The 16,847-nt window shown below is 42.8% G+C and overlaps 1 protein-coding gene across 1 annotated transcript; it reads right to left on the bottom strand.

Annotated features, from left to right (window-relative positions):
- Positions 1-3,968: 3,968 nt before the first annotated feature.
- Positions 3,969-15,545, bottom strand: Cd164 (CD164 molecule). Its single transcript, NM_031812.1, has 6 exons — positions 15,369-15,545; positions 12,721-12,810; positions 11,432-11,503; positions 10,412-10,447; positions 7,881-7,937; positions 3,969-6,355 (listed from the first exon to the last, which is right to left on the bottom strand). The coding sequence occupies exons 1-6, from the start codon at positions 15,529-15,531 to the stop codon at positions 6,186-6,188; spliced, it is 588 nt and encodes a 195-aa protein (NP_114000.1). The 5' UTR covers positions 15,532-15,545; the 3' UTR covers positions 3,969-6,185.
- Between the last annotated feature and the right edge of the window lie 1,302 nt (positions 15,546-16,847).

The raw sequence follows: 16,847 nt of genomic DNA, 5'->3' as shown, positions 1-16,847 counted from the left end.
CTCTAGGCATTGTCAAGTTGACAGTTAAAGTTAAGTAGTACAAGACTCCATTATACAGTCATTTTCTCTGAGTTAAAACATCCCATTGGTGGATGTGTCTCCCTAAGACACAAGAAGTTCCAACTTGATCTGTTTCATTCTAAAGCAGCAGTTATCAACCTGTGGGTTGCAACCCCTTTGGGAGTCAAATGACCCTTTCACAGGAGTCGTGTATCAGATATCCTGCCTATGAGATATTTACATGATTCCTAACAGTAGCAAAATTATATTTGTAAAGTAGCAATAAAATTTTATGGTTGGGGGTCACCCATGCAGAACTGTATGAAAGGGTCGCAGCATTAGGGAACCACTCCACTACAGCGAAGCTCCTAAGGACCCAGGAAATAACTCACAAGTCTCAGTGACTTCCTGAAACTTACACAATTCACATCTCACCTGACCCTGGCCAAGGTTTTAAGCAGTACTGTTGGTTAGGGAGGCTCTCCAAATTGTCAACTCTGCAAATCACAGAGAGCTCTGGGGTGGCAGCTTTTGTGTGTCAGCATCTCAACAGTGCTGGATTGTTCATCGATGCAGCTGCCGCTGAGTCATCTATGGTCTCATAATAACCCCCAAATCCACTGTTTCTCCAAATTGAACTTTGATGTAATTAACACCATCGGAGTAGACCTTTGTTTACATCTCCCCAGGAAGTCTCACTGCACAGGACACAAAGATATGCACCAGGGAAAGCTACAGGTTTGGAACTTGGCCAAAAGGCTATGCATACTGCAGTTGAGAATCCCCTGGAGCCCCGGTGTCATCAGAAGCTCCAGATACGGAGAATGAAGCCATAGCTTTCCTCCTGCTGAATTTGTCTTGTTTTAGTCGATGATCCTGGCAAACCTTCAATATCTCCTTCTTGAGTGTTTACTGTGCTTAGGAAGCATGTAATGTGGTTTGGTTTTACTGGCTCATAGTTAAGGAGATTGCCTAGGTTAAGGTCTGAGGGCAGACAATATAAAAATGTTGATACTGTTAAGACAATGGAACACTGTAATTGGACTGAACTCACTTTATGGTTTGACCAGGAGCTTATGAGGGTCAAGGGTGGGATGTAATGGCTAAATCAAAGTGACAAGTAGTTTGTGACGGGTAATGTTGTCAAGCTGACTGGACTTTAGAATTACCTAAAAGACATACCTCCAGGGACAAGGAGGCTTCAAAAAGATTAGGAGTGACGATCCACTTAAAAGTACTTTGAAAAAGGAGGAGGATCCCGGAATGGTGGTGCCACCACCATTTAATTCCAGTGCATCAGTGATTGGGAGTTCCACTCCAGAGCTACAAAGTGAAATCCTGTCAAGTCTGCCACCACCCTCCTACCCCCCAAAAGGAAGAAAATCTCATGTATTCAAGTACTCCTTCTCTGCTTTCCGGTGTAGATAACTAAGCAGTTCTCACTGTCAAGTCTTCCCTATCATTCCCAGGCGTAAGCCAGAGCCTTCCTCTTTAAGTCGCTTTTGCCCAGTTATTTGTTCATAGCAATAAAAAAATTAACACACTTGCCTTTATGTACTGCTTCAATAGCTGAAAGTTCAATTACACACACACACACACACACACACACACACACACACACACACACAGAGGATCTCAAGTAGTCGAGAGGCCACTCAGGTAACTGAGAGGCTGTCTTGAACTCCTGATCCAGACCACCTCTACCTTCCAAGTGGTGAGATAAGAGGACTTGTAGCTCTTATCGTTTTTTTGTGTTTCATCAAAAGACATTTACTCAGAGATAGCTAAGCAGACAAAAACCTATGAAAGAATGTTTTTCTATGGATAGAACTCCTAGAAAGCAGCTCTATCTTCAGAGGCCTGGGTACTGTGGAGACTGGCCATGGCAGGTTCAGAGGCTTATGTTGGACTATGTTCTACACCTTGTAACAGCCATTCCTTGCTGTGTTGTAACTTGTGACTGTGTGTGTCTTGTGACTAGTAAAAAACTTTGGTATCTAAAAAACTAAGAATATCATCAAATAGCATCTTGGGCCTATACAAGAGCTTCCCCACCTCACTGTAACCACTGCTCTAATAGTCTACACAACTTCTCACCATGGAATTTGGAGTAACCTAAATCTGTTTCCAGGCCGTGGTCATTCAAAATGGCTCGAGAATAAACTTATTCCCTTTAAATGATAGCTGTGCTACCTGCATCAACATTTAATATACAGGTAATAGGCAAAACAAGACCCAGCCTCCTGTCCAGTTGCTGGGGAGCCCAGACAGAAATCGGAGGACTTGCAGAATTCAAGAGGCAGACATAAGAATCAAGAGATGCAGGAGGCTGCTGAGTTCCCAGGGCAGTAGACTGACATGCTTACAGAAACACAGGAGTACAAGAACATCCTGTACCCCCCCAACTTGTATCTGGCCTCCCATAAAATTTGCCAAGCATGCATTAAAACCAGAAACGACAACCTATAGTGTGGGTTAAAAAATTCAATGGAAAGTGAATGCTAAATGTTGGCATTAGCAATGCTATGCAGACATTAAAAATTACTACTGTAATTAAACATGAGCCCACACTCAACCACAAAAGCTACTATTTAGAGAAACACACAAACATATTACATCAACTACAAACATACCAGAAAACACTACAGAATTCAAAGGGAGGGAATCTTAATATAAAACAATGGGACTATGGATCAATTTCTAGCAACCTCTATAAAACTATAATCTCTATCAAGTCAGAGGGCGTGAACCCACCACTGAAAGTTGAAAATCCTCCAAAGAGAAAAGCCAGGGAGATACAACACCTTAATAGATCTATAAACACACACACACACACACGAAAACTACAACACAGCCCACAATAGTCAACTTGCTTACAATTAGTAGTGGAGGTAAACATGTACAAAAGATGCTAACAGACTTGTCACAGCACATAATTAAAACAAGAGACCAAAGTTTACAGATATGAATGCAAAGAATAGGAACCTTAGATTCCGTATTAAAAACTCTTAAGGGGTTGGGGATTTAGCTCAGTGGTAGAGCGCTTGCCTAGGAAGCGCAAGGCCCTGGGTTCGGTCCCCAGCTCCCCAGCTCCCCAGCTCCGAAAAAAAGACCAAAAAAAAAAAAAAAAAAAAAAACCAAAAAAAACTCTTAAAAAACAAAACAAAGCAGAAATGACTTACTGCCAGTGGTGTATTATGAATAGTTTTTGCATCGAAACAAAATACAAGTGAGGTCAGGAGGCGAGATATACAAAAGCCTGATGTACCAACAGACCCACTAACAACAGTCTGACACTACTGAATTAAAGCGCTAATACACACCCTCTGAATTAAAGTACCCAGCAAAACCTAGTCCAACTGCTACTACTCACTCAATAATCTGTGTCAGTGTTTTAGGAAGCTTGCTATGAAGTTTTACGAAATCACCAAATTATAAGACTAACAAGGTGTTAAGTGGCCTCAGTTCTAAGGCAAATCACTGAATCTAACCTTACATCCAGACCTGCAGGGGAGCAGTAACTTTAGTAACTGAAGAAATCAAACATAGATGTTTCTGCGCATTGTCCAACAGAACCAGACTTCATATGGCAGCACATGGCTCAACATACTAAACAGAAGCAAAGTTTTATTCCATATGCACTCAGAACTAAAGGGCAGGATGTGGCTGGCAAGATGGCTCAGTGGAAAAAGATACTTGTCCTACAACCTGTGCTCAATCCTTGGAACCCACAAAGTAGTCCTGTGACACTCACTCTCTCTTGGTTAACGTGAGCTGGACGCATGTCCCTTACATCGGCCCAGCTATCAATCATTGCTAGGGTTCTGTTCCCCACTAATTCGCAGCCATTAGCTCCCACCTACACACCAACCTTCAGGAGCAAGACAAGCAGTGACAAGCCAGCCTCAGATGGGACAGGTAAGGCAAACACAGTGTTAAATTTCATAATCAAAATATGACACTTTTGATCAAGAGACTAATAAACATATTTATTTTAAATCAGTTTGATACGCATACACATTAGTTTTGTAGTTTTTTAATGAACTCAAATAGAAATTTCTAAGTACAGCAGTGTCTGCTTGTGCAGCAAATATAGGAAAGGTGAAATAAGGTATTTGACAGAACTAGAGCCTCCGGACAAATCAGATGAAAACTCTGAAAGGTTTCTACATACCTTCTGGATTAAAAAACCCAAAATCACTGATGGCTCAAAATACTACCTTGCTAAACAAAAATGGGAAAGAGTCAGGGCAGCTGTGAACTCTGTGGCGAGAGCTTATGTAGAGACCTGCAAACTGTCACTAACTTCCTACAGTGTTAGAGCAGTGCTCAAAATTACAGGACCTTCAAATTAAGTTACATTCTCATAAAACTTGTTACATACGCTGACATTTATATGGTGCAAGGAGTCACATGGAAGCAAATGACAAACTGATTTTGCCACCTTTTTAAGGAATGGGAATTCTGTGTACTTTCAAAAGAACTTGAGCACTCACTGAAAACTAACAGCCATGGCACTGAAATAGATTTGTGTGAGGAACCTAGATTATAATGGAAACTAACTGTGAGGTAAACCTATCTTTCCCCCAAAACCTCTGAAGCCAGAGTTTAAACAAGTAAGGCACTTGAAAACATTAGATATATGTACAAATGTGCAAGTAAAACAAACTTCAGCTGTACCAGCAAGTGACAAGGAAATAGAGACGTCATTCGTTTCACTTTATGAACCAATTCACATCAAACTGCCTTTTCTATTATAAAACCCTGGAAACCAAGTGCTAAACTGTGCTACTCTAAACAAACAAGCAAGCACACACTTGCATGAGGCAGGAAACCAAAGCCTATTTCCAATGACACCCTCTAGACTAGTGCAGTGTGTCAGAGGCAAGGGGGAAGCGACCCCAGGACTGCAAACTTAGTGCTTGACAGAAGCTATTGAAATAAAAGTTTGCATGATTATAGCACATGGGGACTGAAACCAAGGAGGAAGAAAAGAGGTACAGGCTAAAGGAGAGACAAGCCTATTCAGCCAGGGCATCATCACTGGAAATCTATAGCAATCTCTTGCAAACCCTAAGGTTTCTTTAAGCTACACAGATCACAACTATTAGAAAACAAAGTGATTGTCTCATTTAAAGAACTAGAAAATGATTCTACCTACAACCTACTTCTTTCTTGCCTCACATAAAAGCTACTTCTCAGGAAAACCTGGTAGGAATCCTTAAGGTATAATATTTGGATACACTGTGTACAGAGAGAAAGAGAAATCGATTTTATATCTATTCAATAGCCCTAAGAAAATGTTAGATGGTTTGATAGAAGGAAGCCTTTCAGCTTAGAATTATTCTTTAGCTTCTAGTTCTCAGCTCTGGAAAAACCAATGGTTTTAATTAAATATTAACAGTATGTTATCTAAAAGCAGGTTTCTGCTGCTCACACCAACATTACATTCTCAGACCAAGCTTTGCCTCCCAGTGTGAACACATTTTCCGTTCTGCTGACATCTTGGTCTGTCTTAAGGCACTGTTCTATTTCTTAATATGGTACTTTATGAGTATGAACAAGACCTGCTGCGTATTACTGTCTATGTATCCTTTTCCTTATTCTAAGTCTGGAATGCCGTGTGGCATCTTATTTTTAATATATAAAATACAATTTATCAAGCACAAAATTTTACTCTAGGGGTAGTTTAGAACTAAATAAATTTAATCCATGTCTGAAGCGATGGCCCTCAATCTGCTTGACGGGTGGTCACTTGGCACTCTTCTCAATTCTGGCCACTAAGTGACATCTCAAGTTAGGACGAAAATAACAGACTCTAGGTTGCTAGGGACTACATTTAGACTGCAGAGTCAGAAGCTGCCTGCACAGGACAGCACTTTCCATAACTTACAGGAAGTTACATTTGGCATGTCAGAGGGAAAAACACAATCCCACAGCAGCAGCCATTTTAAACAAAAGACGACAGCCATATGGATTCATGCAGAATATTTTAAATATTCCTGTTGAGCAAAATGGTTTAACTGACTTTTCTTCAAGGATAGTGCTCCACAATATCCTGTATGCATCCTCTGGAAATGTAAAGGTCCTGGAACAGCGTCTTCCATGTGGGACTTCTGGAATATTTTGGTTTCAGTTGAGTTACACAAGTTAACTGCCAGTCCACATTAATTTAATGGGTCTGTTTACAGAGTATGGTAATTTCGTTCTTTAGATTTGCAGAATTTATAGAGAAAGAAAATTACAGCCTGCACACCCAAGACAAGGACGATTCCTCCAATGAAGCTGGCTGCATCAAAGGTGGACTTCCGCTCAGGCTGTGAGGTTGGAGTCACAGTGGTATTTGTTGCACCTGCTATGATGATAAAGCAAAGGACCTTCAGTAAGTGTCATGGCATTTACAATTTCCAGACCCACCCGGGCACTAACTCTGCCTTGAGTTAAATTCTATACAGGTCATGTTTCCTGTATAAATTCTATTCCTGAGTCATGTTTTTAAAACTAGAATTTATCTCCACTTTAAGCCAAATTCTGTTCATCATTCTGCTCAGGATATGATACGGGTAATATTGCTAGAAAGTTTCAAATAGGTAAGAGCTTTGATGGCATATAAACTGTTCCCTTGAAAATTTATAAAGTACTTCTAAAACATGCAATAATTTTGTTAATATTATTTTGGTTAATTGTTAAAATGTTAAATATTTTGGTTTTACTAGCTAGACAAGGTATATAAAAATTAAGTTGCTATTTTTCAAGCTAACAAAAATAATAATCTATAATTTCAACAAAGTAACAGTAGTTGTAAATACATTCAATAACACTCTGCTAGTTTATTTTGCATCACGAAAAAGCATTGTATAGCCATAAGGAAAACAAACTTTGAAACCAGAATTTCTACAAACAAGGATCTAAAAGTAATGTCAGTTTAATTCTGTTTTATGAAACAGTATTATAGCAAGTCAGAAGAAAAAAGAACACGAAAACTAAAATTATTAAGGGAATAAAATGTTTCAATAGGAAACAAACCGGCTACATGACTGTGTAACACCATCTAAATAAAGTACACTTTACTGTCAAACTAGATCATATACTGCAGGCTCCGAAGGCTTTGGTAAGCTGACCAACTTTAACATTAGCCAGGAGTGGAGCTTAGCCAGCATAGAAGCAAGTTCTAAAGACTTCAAACAAAGACAATATTTGAACTGGCTAGATGGCTTAGTCAGTAAAGGCACGTATTGTTCTTACAGAGGACCCAAGCTCAACTCCCAGCACCCACATCAGACTGCTTATAACTGCTTGTAATTCTAGTTCCAGGGGATGCCCCTAACCTCAGACACATGCACACACATACATGTAAATAATATTTTTAAAAGTTTACTTCAAGTATTTGCATTCTGAAAGAGAGAGAGAAAGAGAGTGTGTGTGTGAAAACAGCGGCTTTCCTGAGACTGCGAAGCAGCATAAGCAGGAAGCCACAACATCACAGGGTAGAAGAGTCTAAGAAAATGAAAAACTTAAGAAAAATAGGAAGTGCAAATCTTGGCTTTTCAGATTGATCTAATTAAAAACAACAGTTTTCCTTTTACCAAAACTGTTCATGGTACCACTCCTTCTGAATAACTGGGAGTCACAAATCAGATTTAGCTTCTGAGTAGAGAAGGGTTTTAGAGAAAACACCTTTACTATGTCTACAGGGCCAGGCCAAAAGTGACCATACATATCAATCAGAAAAGGACTCCTGTAGACCGTAAGGAGCCACTTCTGCCTTGGTGTTCTATGTTAGAAGCTGCTTCAGTCCACAGGATCCAAGAGTAGAAATGGACCCTGGCATCAGCTCAAGAAACACACTGCTTCACTGGTAGTTCAGAAAGCCCAGTTACCTGATGTGACAACTGAGGGAGTAGGTGTAGGAGAGGAAGGCCGAGTTGTAGGCTTAGCTGGAATGGAAACAAAATATATTTAAGAACTCAAATTTCTAACTTCACAATTATCCTACTTTTAGTTTTTTAGAGAACAGAAGCCAAGTTTAAGTCAATGATCCAATATAAGTCATTACATATATATTGACACATTCAGCCAGCATAGACCTGTTTTTATCACACTCTCACACACACCACATGACACACACACAAAGGCACAGACAAAGTCTGCAAGAAGACAAAGAGGAACAAGCATATTTAGGAAAGAGTTACAGGTTTCATTCTTTTATGATCAATTTTGATTTTATGACAAAGTATGTTAGTGTATACAACTGAAACACACAACCCAGTGTACTGTAAGTACCATGCTTTGCTAAGGGGCAGAGCAGGCTTTTTGTAATACAAAAGCAGTCAAGGACAAGGAAATAAGCAGGCACAGTTGGGTTCCAAGGAAACCTTACTGATTAGTGTTAGCACCTAAGGCTAGCTCAATTTGGATGACACTCTCCCACTCTGTATGAGATCAAAGTACCAACCAAATGACCCCCAAAAATGAAGCACTTGGTTACAAACATCCACTACTAAATGTAGACTCAAAAAATCTTCTACCAGTTCTAAAAAAAAAAAATAAGTTTATAGAAATTAACACTTGTCAGGTGTGGTGGTGCACATCAAGCTCCAGGCCCCCCAGGGCGATACAGTGAGACACTTGTATCTGTGAGTCTATGGATGGGTGCACAGATGGCACAGGCACAGTGTGGAAGCCAACCTGCAGCTGGTTTGTTCCTTCTGTCACGTGGGTCTCAGAGATGAAACTTAGGCCACCAGGCTTGGTGGCAAATGCTGAGTCAACTTGGCAGCCCCCAAGTTCTAACATAAAAGGAAGGTCTGTTCTTCAGTAGTGATGACACCAACACTGGGCTTTAAAACAAACGTCACTGAAGTGTGCAGAACTCTCCAAAAGGCATTGCTGGCACCCCAGAGTTAACAGGATCCTTGTAGGCTAAGATATTCTTATTCTTATTGGATTATGGTAGAACTTTTATTGACATTGATATGAAGGCTAGTAAGATACCATAGCCCAGCCACCAAAAGCACTTGCTGTGCAAACCTGCTAACAAGTTTCACTCTCCAGAACCCAGGTAAAGGAAGGAGAAAACTAACTTTCAAGCTGTCCTTTTGTGGCCTACCTCATCTCTCTTTTCCCCACGACTGAGTCCCTTGATTACCCCCCTAATTGGTTATCCAATTCTAACTGGCCAGTTCTGAAATCATATACATCCAAGAAATACTAAAGGGAAGCAATGACACAATCGCTATATTAGAAGGTATGACCATCCTAACACTTTTATTTCCTTTTATAGTTTAACTTTAAAAATTAAGTATGTTATCAACCTTTTCAATTTTAAGACATTAGTTTTGTGTGATGGTATGAGAAGAATCCTATAGATCTGATATTTGGTTTTCTCTGTCCACTCTTGAAGTGAGGTCAATGTCAGCTCTTTACCAACAGCCCACTGAGATAGTTGGTAGCATCTGCAGGTTCCTGGAGCACGTCCATTTCTACTATAGCTGACTTCAAGACCACTTTGGTCTTTTAATCTGCACAGGCCCTAATATAATTTATTAAAATAGAAGTCTGGTCATATGACAAGTTTAGCTACCATCTCAGTCTCTTAGGCAAGGCACACAGAGGAGCTGCTCAGTCTTGCTTTTGACTGTCAAGTGTGCCACACTTACTGTCACCTAGTACAAGATACTTAGCATTGTGTCACTGTACCCTCACATCTCCGCATGTGTGAACCACCCTGCTTCATCTGGCCTGGTCTCCCCATATTTTCCAGTGTCAGTATCTCCCACAGGCTGTCATTTCTGCCCCATTCAATTCACACCAACATACAAATCCCCATGTACAATGCTCACTGACTACACATTCACCTTTCTGAAAGCAACAAAGTAATGGCTAATTCCTGTCTCCTCTGCAGTTCACCATCTGGACGAGCTCTCGTCCTGGAATAAACGGTTTACTACTACTCCCTAAGACTTGCTGTTGTCAGTGAGATAAACTAATTGTCCCATCGTATGAGGAGAAAGATAGCACCGTCTTACAGTAAAAGGGAAAAACAAAAAAACAAACAAACAAAAACCCCCAAACACACCTATTATCCATTTTCACATAAGGTACATATACTCGTTATACACGTAAAAATCAAGATAATTAATTTCTAAAAACATTCTGGCATATTGCTTAAAATGGGAACTGTGTTATAAAACATCCACACAAAGTAGTTCAAGGGCTCAATGTACAAAGTGAACCCTGTTGAGTCACTAAAAAGAAAATATTCAAAGAGTTATACGCAACGTCACAAAGGCCATACTCGCACTACTACTGTGGTCCATGAGTAATAAATCCTTGCTAATCTTTAAAACTACACTAACATCTCTTAGCTAGTCACAAAGAATAAGATAGAAAAAAAATCATCCTGCATTACCTGTAGAATTGGTTGGCACTGGGGTGGTAGGTATTACTGGAAAAGAGAGATACAGTAAGCTGTGCAAAGCAAGCTGTAACAACAGTTTCAACTCTGAGAACACAACTTGTTTAGTTTTACAGCAGACATCATTCTTTTTTTTTTTTTTTTCTTTTTTCTTTTTTTCGGAGCTGGGGACCGAACCCAGGGCCTTGCGCTTGCTAGGCAAGCACTCTACCACTGAGCTAAATCCCCAACCCCAGCAGACATCATTCTTAAATGACGCAGTTAACCATACCCAGCATCAGTTTCCCCTTCCTTAGAAACAAAACCATCAGTTTCTGTGGCATCTCACTTCCCCCTAAAACATTTCTAAGGCATTCTCACAGCTAAGTAGCCACACATGCTTCTAACAAACTTCTACAAGATGGATTCAGGCCTTACGCTTTCTTTCCCCTCTTGCGGGCAAGGGAATAATAAAAAAGCAATGTGATGACTGGAACATGAGTACCCACTTTACATAGGGAAGGTTTAAACCATTTCTGAGAAGTGACAGAAAGGCTAAGTCCCTTGTTTGATTTCCCTATCAACTTACAGTAACATCAGGAAAAACAACTATTAGCTAGCTGGTCATGCTTACCCCAAGTCACGCACTTGGGAAATAGGGGGCTCTGGCAGTCCATGGTGACAGAGGTGACACAAAGCAAGGGTGAACAGCACAAGGGTGGGGATGAGGGAGGCCCCCTTGTTTAGGACTAGGATCTTTCAGGGTAAATAGTAAAAGTCAGAGTTCATCAAATACAAAAGACACAAGTCTACTTAGTTCTAACACTTAAAAGGGAGAAATGGAACATTAGTCAATTCAACAGAACAAAGCAGAAAATTAAAAGATTTACAGCTGAATCATGAAACCAGAACTTAAACTACCATCCTTTCTATCAACAGGACAGGCCACCAGTGTCTAAATGTTAACATCGAGCACAGTAATGACCTTACCCACCCTATGTGGTCACTTTCCCAAGCAGCTCAAGTGAAACTTACCAGAACAGGAGTCAGTACTGGTCTTCTGGGTACAATTACTTACTAATTCACTTGAACAATAGGTCTTATTTGCTATGAAAAAGAGAGACAAAGAGCAATTACTCACTTACACTACACCTGTGGCTGTGCCTCTAAGCTCCAGAACACACTAAAGAAAGCACCAAGCCGGGGCTGGGGATTTAGCTCAGTGGTAGGGCGCTTGCCTAGGAAGCGCAAGGCCCTGGGTTCGGTCCCCAGCTCCGAAAAAAAAAAAAAAAAAAGAACCAAAAAAAAAAAAAAAAAAAAAAGCACCAAGCCAATGTGGTTGGTGCACTCCTGTGACTGTGACCCTAGCACTCTAGCAGGGGTGTACAAGGGTCTCAAGGTCTCAAGCTGTGACCCTAGCACTCTAGCAGGGGTATACAAGGGTCTCAAGGTCTCAAGCTGAAACCAGCCTTAGCACAGAGTGGGACTTTTGTTTTTTAAAGACTGATGAACAATGAAAACTGTTATCCCTTTCCCACTGTCGTAGAGACAAGCTAAAAGGCCTCTTGAGTATACTGGACAGATAACCAGCCAGTCTACAGGGGGTGTGGCCACAGTCTCCCAACAGAGGCAGTAGGGCGAGGGTCCGCAGAAGCAAGAGGCCCTTAACTCCCAACTAATCTCTACCGAGCATTCTGAACTCTGTGTACTACTTCTAATACTCACTGAGTAAAGGGACACGGGACTCTGTTTTTATTGAAAAAAAACAAAACTATGGTTTCTTTACCTCCAGGGATGCTGAAACAAATCCTAACAGATCTTAAATAAAATGCTTTGCAGCTAGAGAAAGCTGCAAGCATCTTACCTTAAGAGGAAACAGTAGTCTACGTTGTAATATAATTCTAAGAGAAATCTTAGATTTCAGCAGACTTCTGTCTAGCTCACAGCCTTCAGCTATGGCTAAGTTAATGAACTTAGCGAACAAAGGCACAGAAAGCAGCTCTCCCTTCTGATTGCTGCTTCACAGCTAAGCAGTTAACAGTTCTCCACACCTCGTCTCTATAGTCTAGCTCCCAAAATGACTCCACTTCCAAAGGAACTTTAATCATTCTGAGGATCTAAAATCTATCTTCCTTTTAAAGCTACTAAATCTTAACAGTTAAGCTTAAGAAATCAAAAGTGGGAGGGGAGAGATTTCCAAGGAAAACGTTAAGAAACTACAGAAGTATTGAATTTAGAAAATAAATATTTCACACCACCTTAAATATTCTACAGAATTTCCAAATATTCAAGTCTCTAAAATAGAGCTGTGACTTGTTTCTCACCTTCATGGCAATCTAGCCAGACGCAGGTAATATTATTAGTCAAGGTGGCGTTGACACAGGAAACACAGCTGTTGAAGCTCTCACAGGTTTCTGGGGGGGCGGGAATTATGAAATTAATTAATTAATGAGTTGACATTTCATTAGCTTGCTCTGCATCTATTCTCAACAATAAGCATTAGTTATAGCTTTAATAATTGATAATCCCACAAAATAGTTACTAAATGGTTAACTAAGAAATTTCAAACATGGGCCAGCAAATCAAGGTTGATGACCTGAGTTCAATCCCCTGGGCCCACATGGTGGAAGGAGAACCAATGTAGTCTTCTGACCTCCTCTTACATGCTGTGGCACAAGTGTGTTCACATACATGTACATACAAATGATTATTTAAAAAAAAAATGTAAGCCTGGGACAGTGTAGCACACCTTTAATCCCAGCACTTCAGGGGGAAAAGGCAGAAGAATCTCTGAGCTCCAGACTAGCCTACAGAGTGGGTTCCACAGTAGCCAGAGCCTCGAAAGCAAAACCAATGAAAAGTTCCAATCGTCACCTATGAAACCGTAAGGAGACTTAAGGAGAAGAGGCCAGCAGGCATACTCAGTACTGGGAAGCGATAGTCAACAATCCTTCACAAGACTGAAGATACACTCATGGATTCTCAAGACAAACTGGTAAACACCAACAGAGAAACCACTGCCGCTAAACACCAGAGAAAGAAGTTTTAATAAAGAGTGCAAGTTTGGAAAAATTTAATTCTACTAGAAACAAGCTAATTTCTCAGATTCTATCTTCATCAGTGATTCGGTTTCCAGTCTTCTCCACAGTCAGGAGATGCACCTTACCGGGCCACTTTCATACCCGAGTCTGACAGCAATCTAAACCCGCGCGGGTCCTGACCCTTCTCTGGGTGTGGGTGGGCGGACTGGCCCTTTCACTGGGGTCTGCTAAGACCATCTGCCTATCAGATATTTACAGTATGACTCAACACAAGTAACACAATTACAGTTATAAAGCAGTTACAAAGTAACTTTAGGGTTGGGGCCTCCACAACATGAGCAACTGTATTAAGGGGTGGCAGCATTTGGAAAGTTGAAAACCACTAAACCAAACTATCCAGAAGAACTTAGCCGGCCGATTCTATGTCTGGATAAAGAAATGGTCGTACAGAATGGGGCTAATTTCCTTTCTTCTCTAGAAACTAGAAACTTTCTCCTTTGCTTTCATCTTGCCTGCCCAAACTGTTCTGCAGAAGCCCTAGATCCCAATACTTATTTACTAAAACTGGGCCACGAAGAGGCCTTGACAAAGCATACGTTAAGACACCCCATTCACAGTCTCGGAAGCCTGATCCTGGGTCAAGCCTTTGGAAGGCTCCTTTCCACCCTGCAGCTTATCCCATAATTGCTAGAAAATTGCTAGTTATCTCCTCTGTGCGGGATTTCAGCTATACAGAGGCAATTAACTTAGTATTTCCAGGCTTCTCTTAAAACACTATGAAGAACCCACACATTACAAGTCTGGGAGGAAATTGTCAAGTAGGTAGAGTAGGTAGGAGTCAAAAAATATTCTGCTTTTATCACCTTAACTATGATAGAAATTCCCAGAATTTGCTTTGTTCATTTAAAAATATTTGAACGGGGGCTGGGGATTTAGCTCAGTGGTAGAGCGCTTACCTAGGAAGCGCAAGGCCCTGGGTTCGGTCCCCAGCTCCGAAAAAAAGAACCAAAAAAAAAAAAAAATTTGAACGTTGCCCTAGCATCCTTCCGAGTCTAACAAAAATCTGGTATTGCACACAGTTTTATTCGTACAAAACGTTGAAACTAGAAAAGGCACTGGAACAAGTCAATCTTTAGGTTGAAAAGCGCAGTTACTAGATTAAGTGCAACAGCCAATTTAAAACACGTCGTGTTTTCGCCTCATTACTTCAAATCTATCTTCTGTCTCATTTGCGTTGTCACGGCCTACGCCGATTTGTACAAGCCTTAACGAACCCTAGAGTTGAACAAAAGGCGTGTTCCTTGATTGGATTTCAGAAAAATGGATAGACTTGATTTCAATTTAACTCCACAGCCCTCAAAACACAGGGCTTGTTCCCGGGAGATCAGATCTTGCTCTTTCTTCTATATGCCCCTAGGTTTCACTTCTCATCATTCGCCACAAGCCTCGTTCATCCCTGACCACCCAAATCTCAGATACAGCCAACACCGCTGGGCTAAGTCACCGTGAAGTTACAGGAGACTGAATTTCTTAGAGCCTCGCTGGTGGGAGGGGGAAAGGGACAACCAATGCATCTTTAAGTTCCCCCCTCACCCCCAACGCCTTCACTTAAACTTCCGGAGAAGCCTCGAGGGGAGCACAAGAACCTGTCCCACGAGCCCAAAGTTTGCGCTCCCCGCCGACTGCCGGGCGCCCAATTACTCCCAACTGCCACCTCGGAAGCAAGCCACGTCGCCGTCTCGAGCTGCGGCGCGGAGTTACCAGGCGCTTGGGGGTTGGCGCCCCGGAGGGTAAAGCTCGGGGAGCGGGAGCAGCCCCGCGGCCTAGCTCGCCCGGAGCCTTCGCTCCCCACCCGTAGGGCCGTCGCGCTCGGGCCAGGCGGCCATGTTGCGCGAGTCCCCACCGGCTCGGCCCGTGTGGCGGGCGCCCACCTGGCGGCTTGGTGGTGGTGAGCGTCGTCGGGACCACTTTGCTGGTCGTGGTCGGCGGGTCAGTCACGTTGGGAGATGCGCTGCTGTTGCTCTGCGCGGCCGACAGGCAGAGCGCGGCGAGGCAGGTGGCGGCCCAGAACAGTCCGCGGGAGGCGCCCGACATCGTGTCCTCAGCCCAGGCGTCCAGGAGAAAAGCTGCGGCAAGCCAGGTTCCGTCCAGCCCTGCGTCCCTGCGGCGCCGCCCCCGAGAAGCCCGCCCCGCCGGAGCGCGCGGCGGTCACGTGATCGGCCCGGCGGGGGGCGGGGCGGGTGAGACCACCAGGAAGCCGGCAGGAGGGGAAGAGGCGGCCGAGGAGGCCGCCGCCATGTTGCTCCTCTGAGGCAGCAGTCCTTTGAGTCGCAAAGCGGTCCTTCTTGTCCTGAGAGGGCCACGCGCGACACAATGGAGCTCTCCTCACATCGGGACCACAGAAGGCCCTCCCCCGCGCCGGCAAGGATGGAACTGCCCACGTGACGCAGCGGGGGGCGTCTCCCTGCACCGCCTGGGAGGCGGGCCGCGATGGGTCACGTGACCCCTTCGGTAGCGCGCTGCGGAGTTCGGTTTAGCCGGGTAGAGTCTGAGACCGCTGGGTTTGTGTTGTGCTGGCAGCGCTCGCTCCCTTAGGGCTCTGTTGGCGCGGCCTTTTCCCCTTGAAGTTTGATGTATTTTTAAGTGTGATTTTTTTTTAAAGAGTTCGGGGACTCAGGGTAATGACGGGGCCTCGTGATCAAGGAGTTTCTTCCCGGCCGCGGGTTCAGTGCGGGTGGTTGTGGGTGGGACCGAAAGTGATCTTCTGTCCCGGACGCTTCCATGTCGTAACCGCCATCGGTGCCCTTGCCTAACCTGCTTCTTCCGAGTGACTCAGAGATCCGCAGTAGCGGCCGACCTCTCCCAACACCAATCACTGTGGTCAGAAAGAAACGGTCAAGGATGAAAAAGCCTTCGTGTCCCTTCCCACACAAGTGAGAAAGTACGAGACTTGGGGAAAGTGACCTGACCCTGATACTAGGATTGCCTGGTGGCAGAACCAGCATTTTCAGTGTCTGTCTGACTCTGGCTTTCCGTAGTCGTGAGCGCCATCTGATGCTGGTCTCACAAAATACTCAACGCTTGACGTACTTTTATTAAGGTTTTGGTTTTTTTTTTGTTTTTGTTTTTGTTTTTTGTTTTTTTTTTTTAAATAAAACTTGAAAATGATCTGTAGAGCTGGGGATGCTGCTCATTTGATAGAACGATTGCCCCTCATGCATGAGTCGGGGTATGTAATGCTGTCTTGACTGCTTAGCATTTGCCAAGCATTTGCCGTGGTGTTTTATGTTGTAATTTAAGTGTCATAACAAGAATCTCAGCTGTAGTACACATTTTTAAAAACGACTGTAGACGCGTTTTTACAACTTTAGCGGAAGATTGGAGGCCCTCATTTCTGCCAGTAGCGAGTT

Source organism: Rattus norvegicus, chromosome 20, assembly GCF_036323735.1.
Source record: "Rattus norvegicus strain BN/NHsdMcwi chromosome 20, GRCr8, whole genome shotgun sequence".
Taxonomy (NCBI): Eukaryota; Metazoa; Chordata; class Mammalia; order Rodentia; family Muridae; genus Rattus; species Rattus norvegicus.
The sequence above is the reverse complement of the archived record's forward strand: the minus strand, read 5'-3'. Positions and strand labels throughout refer to the sequence as shown.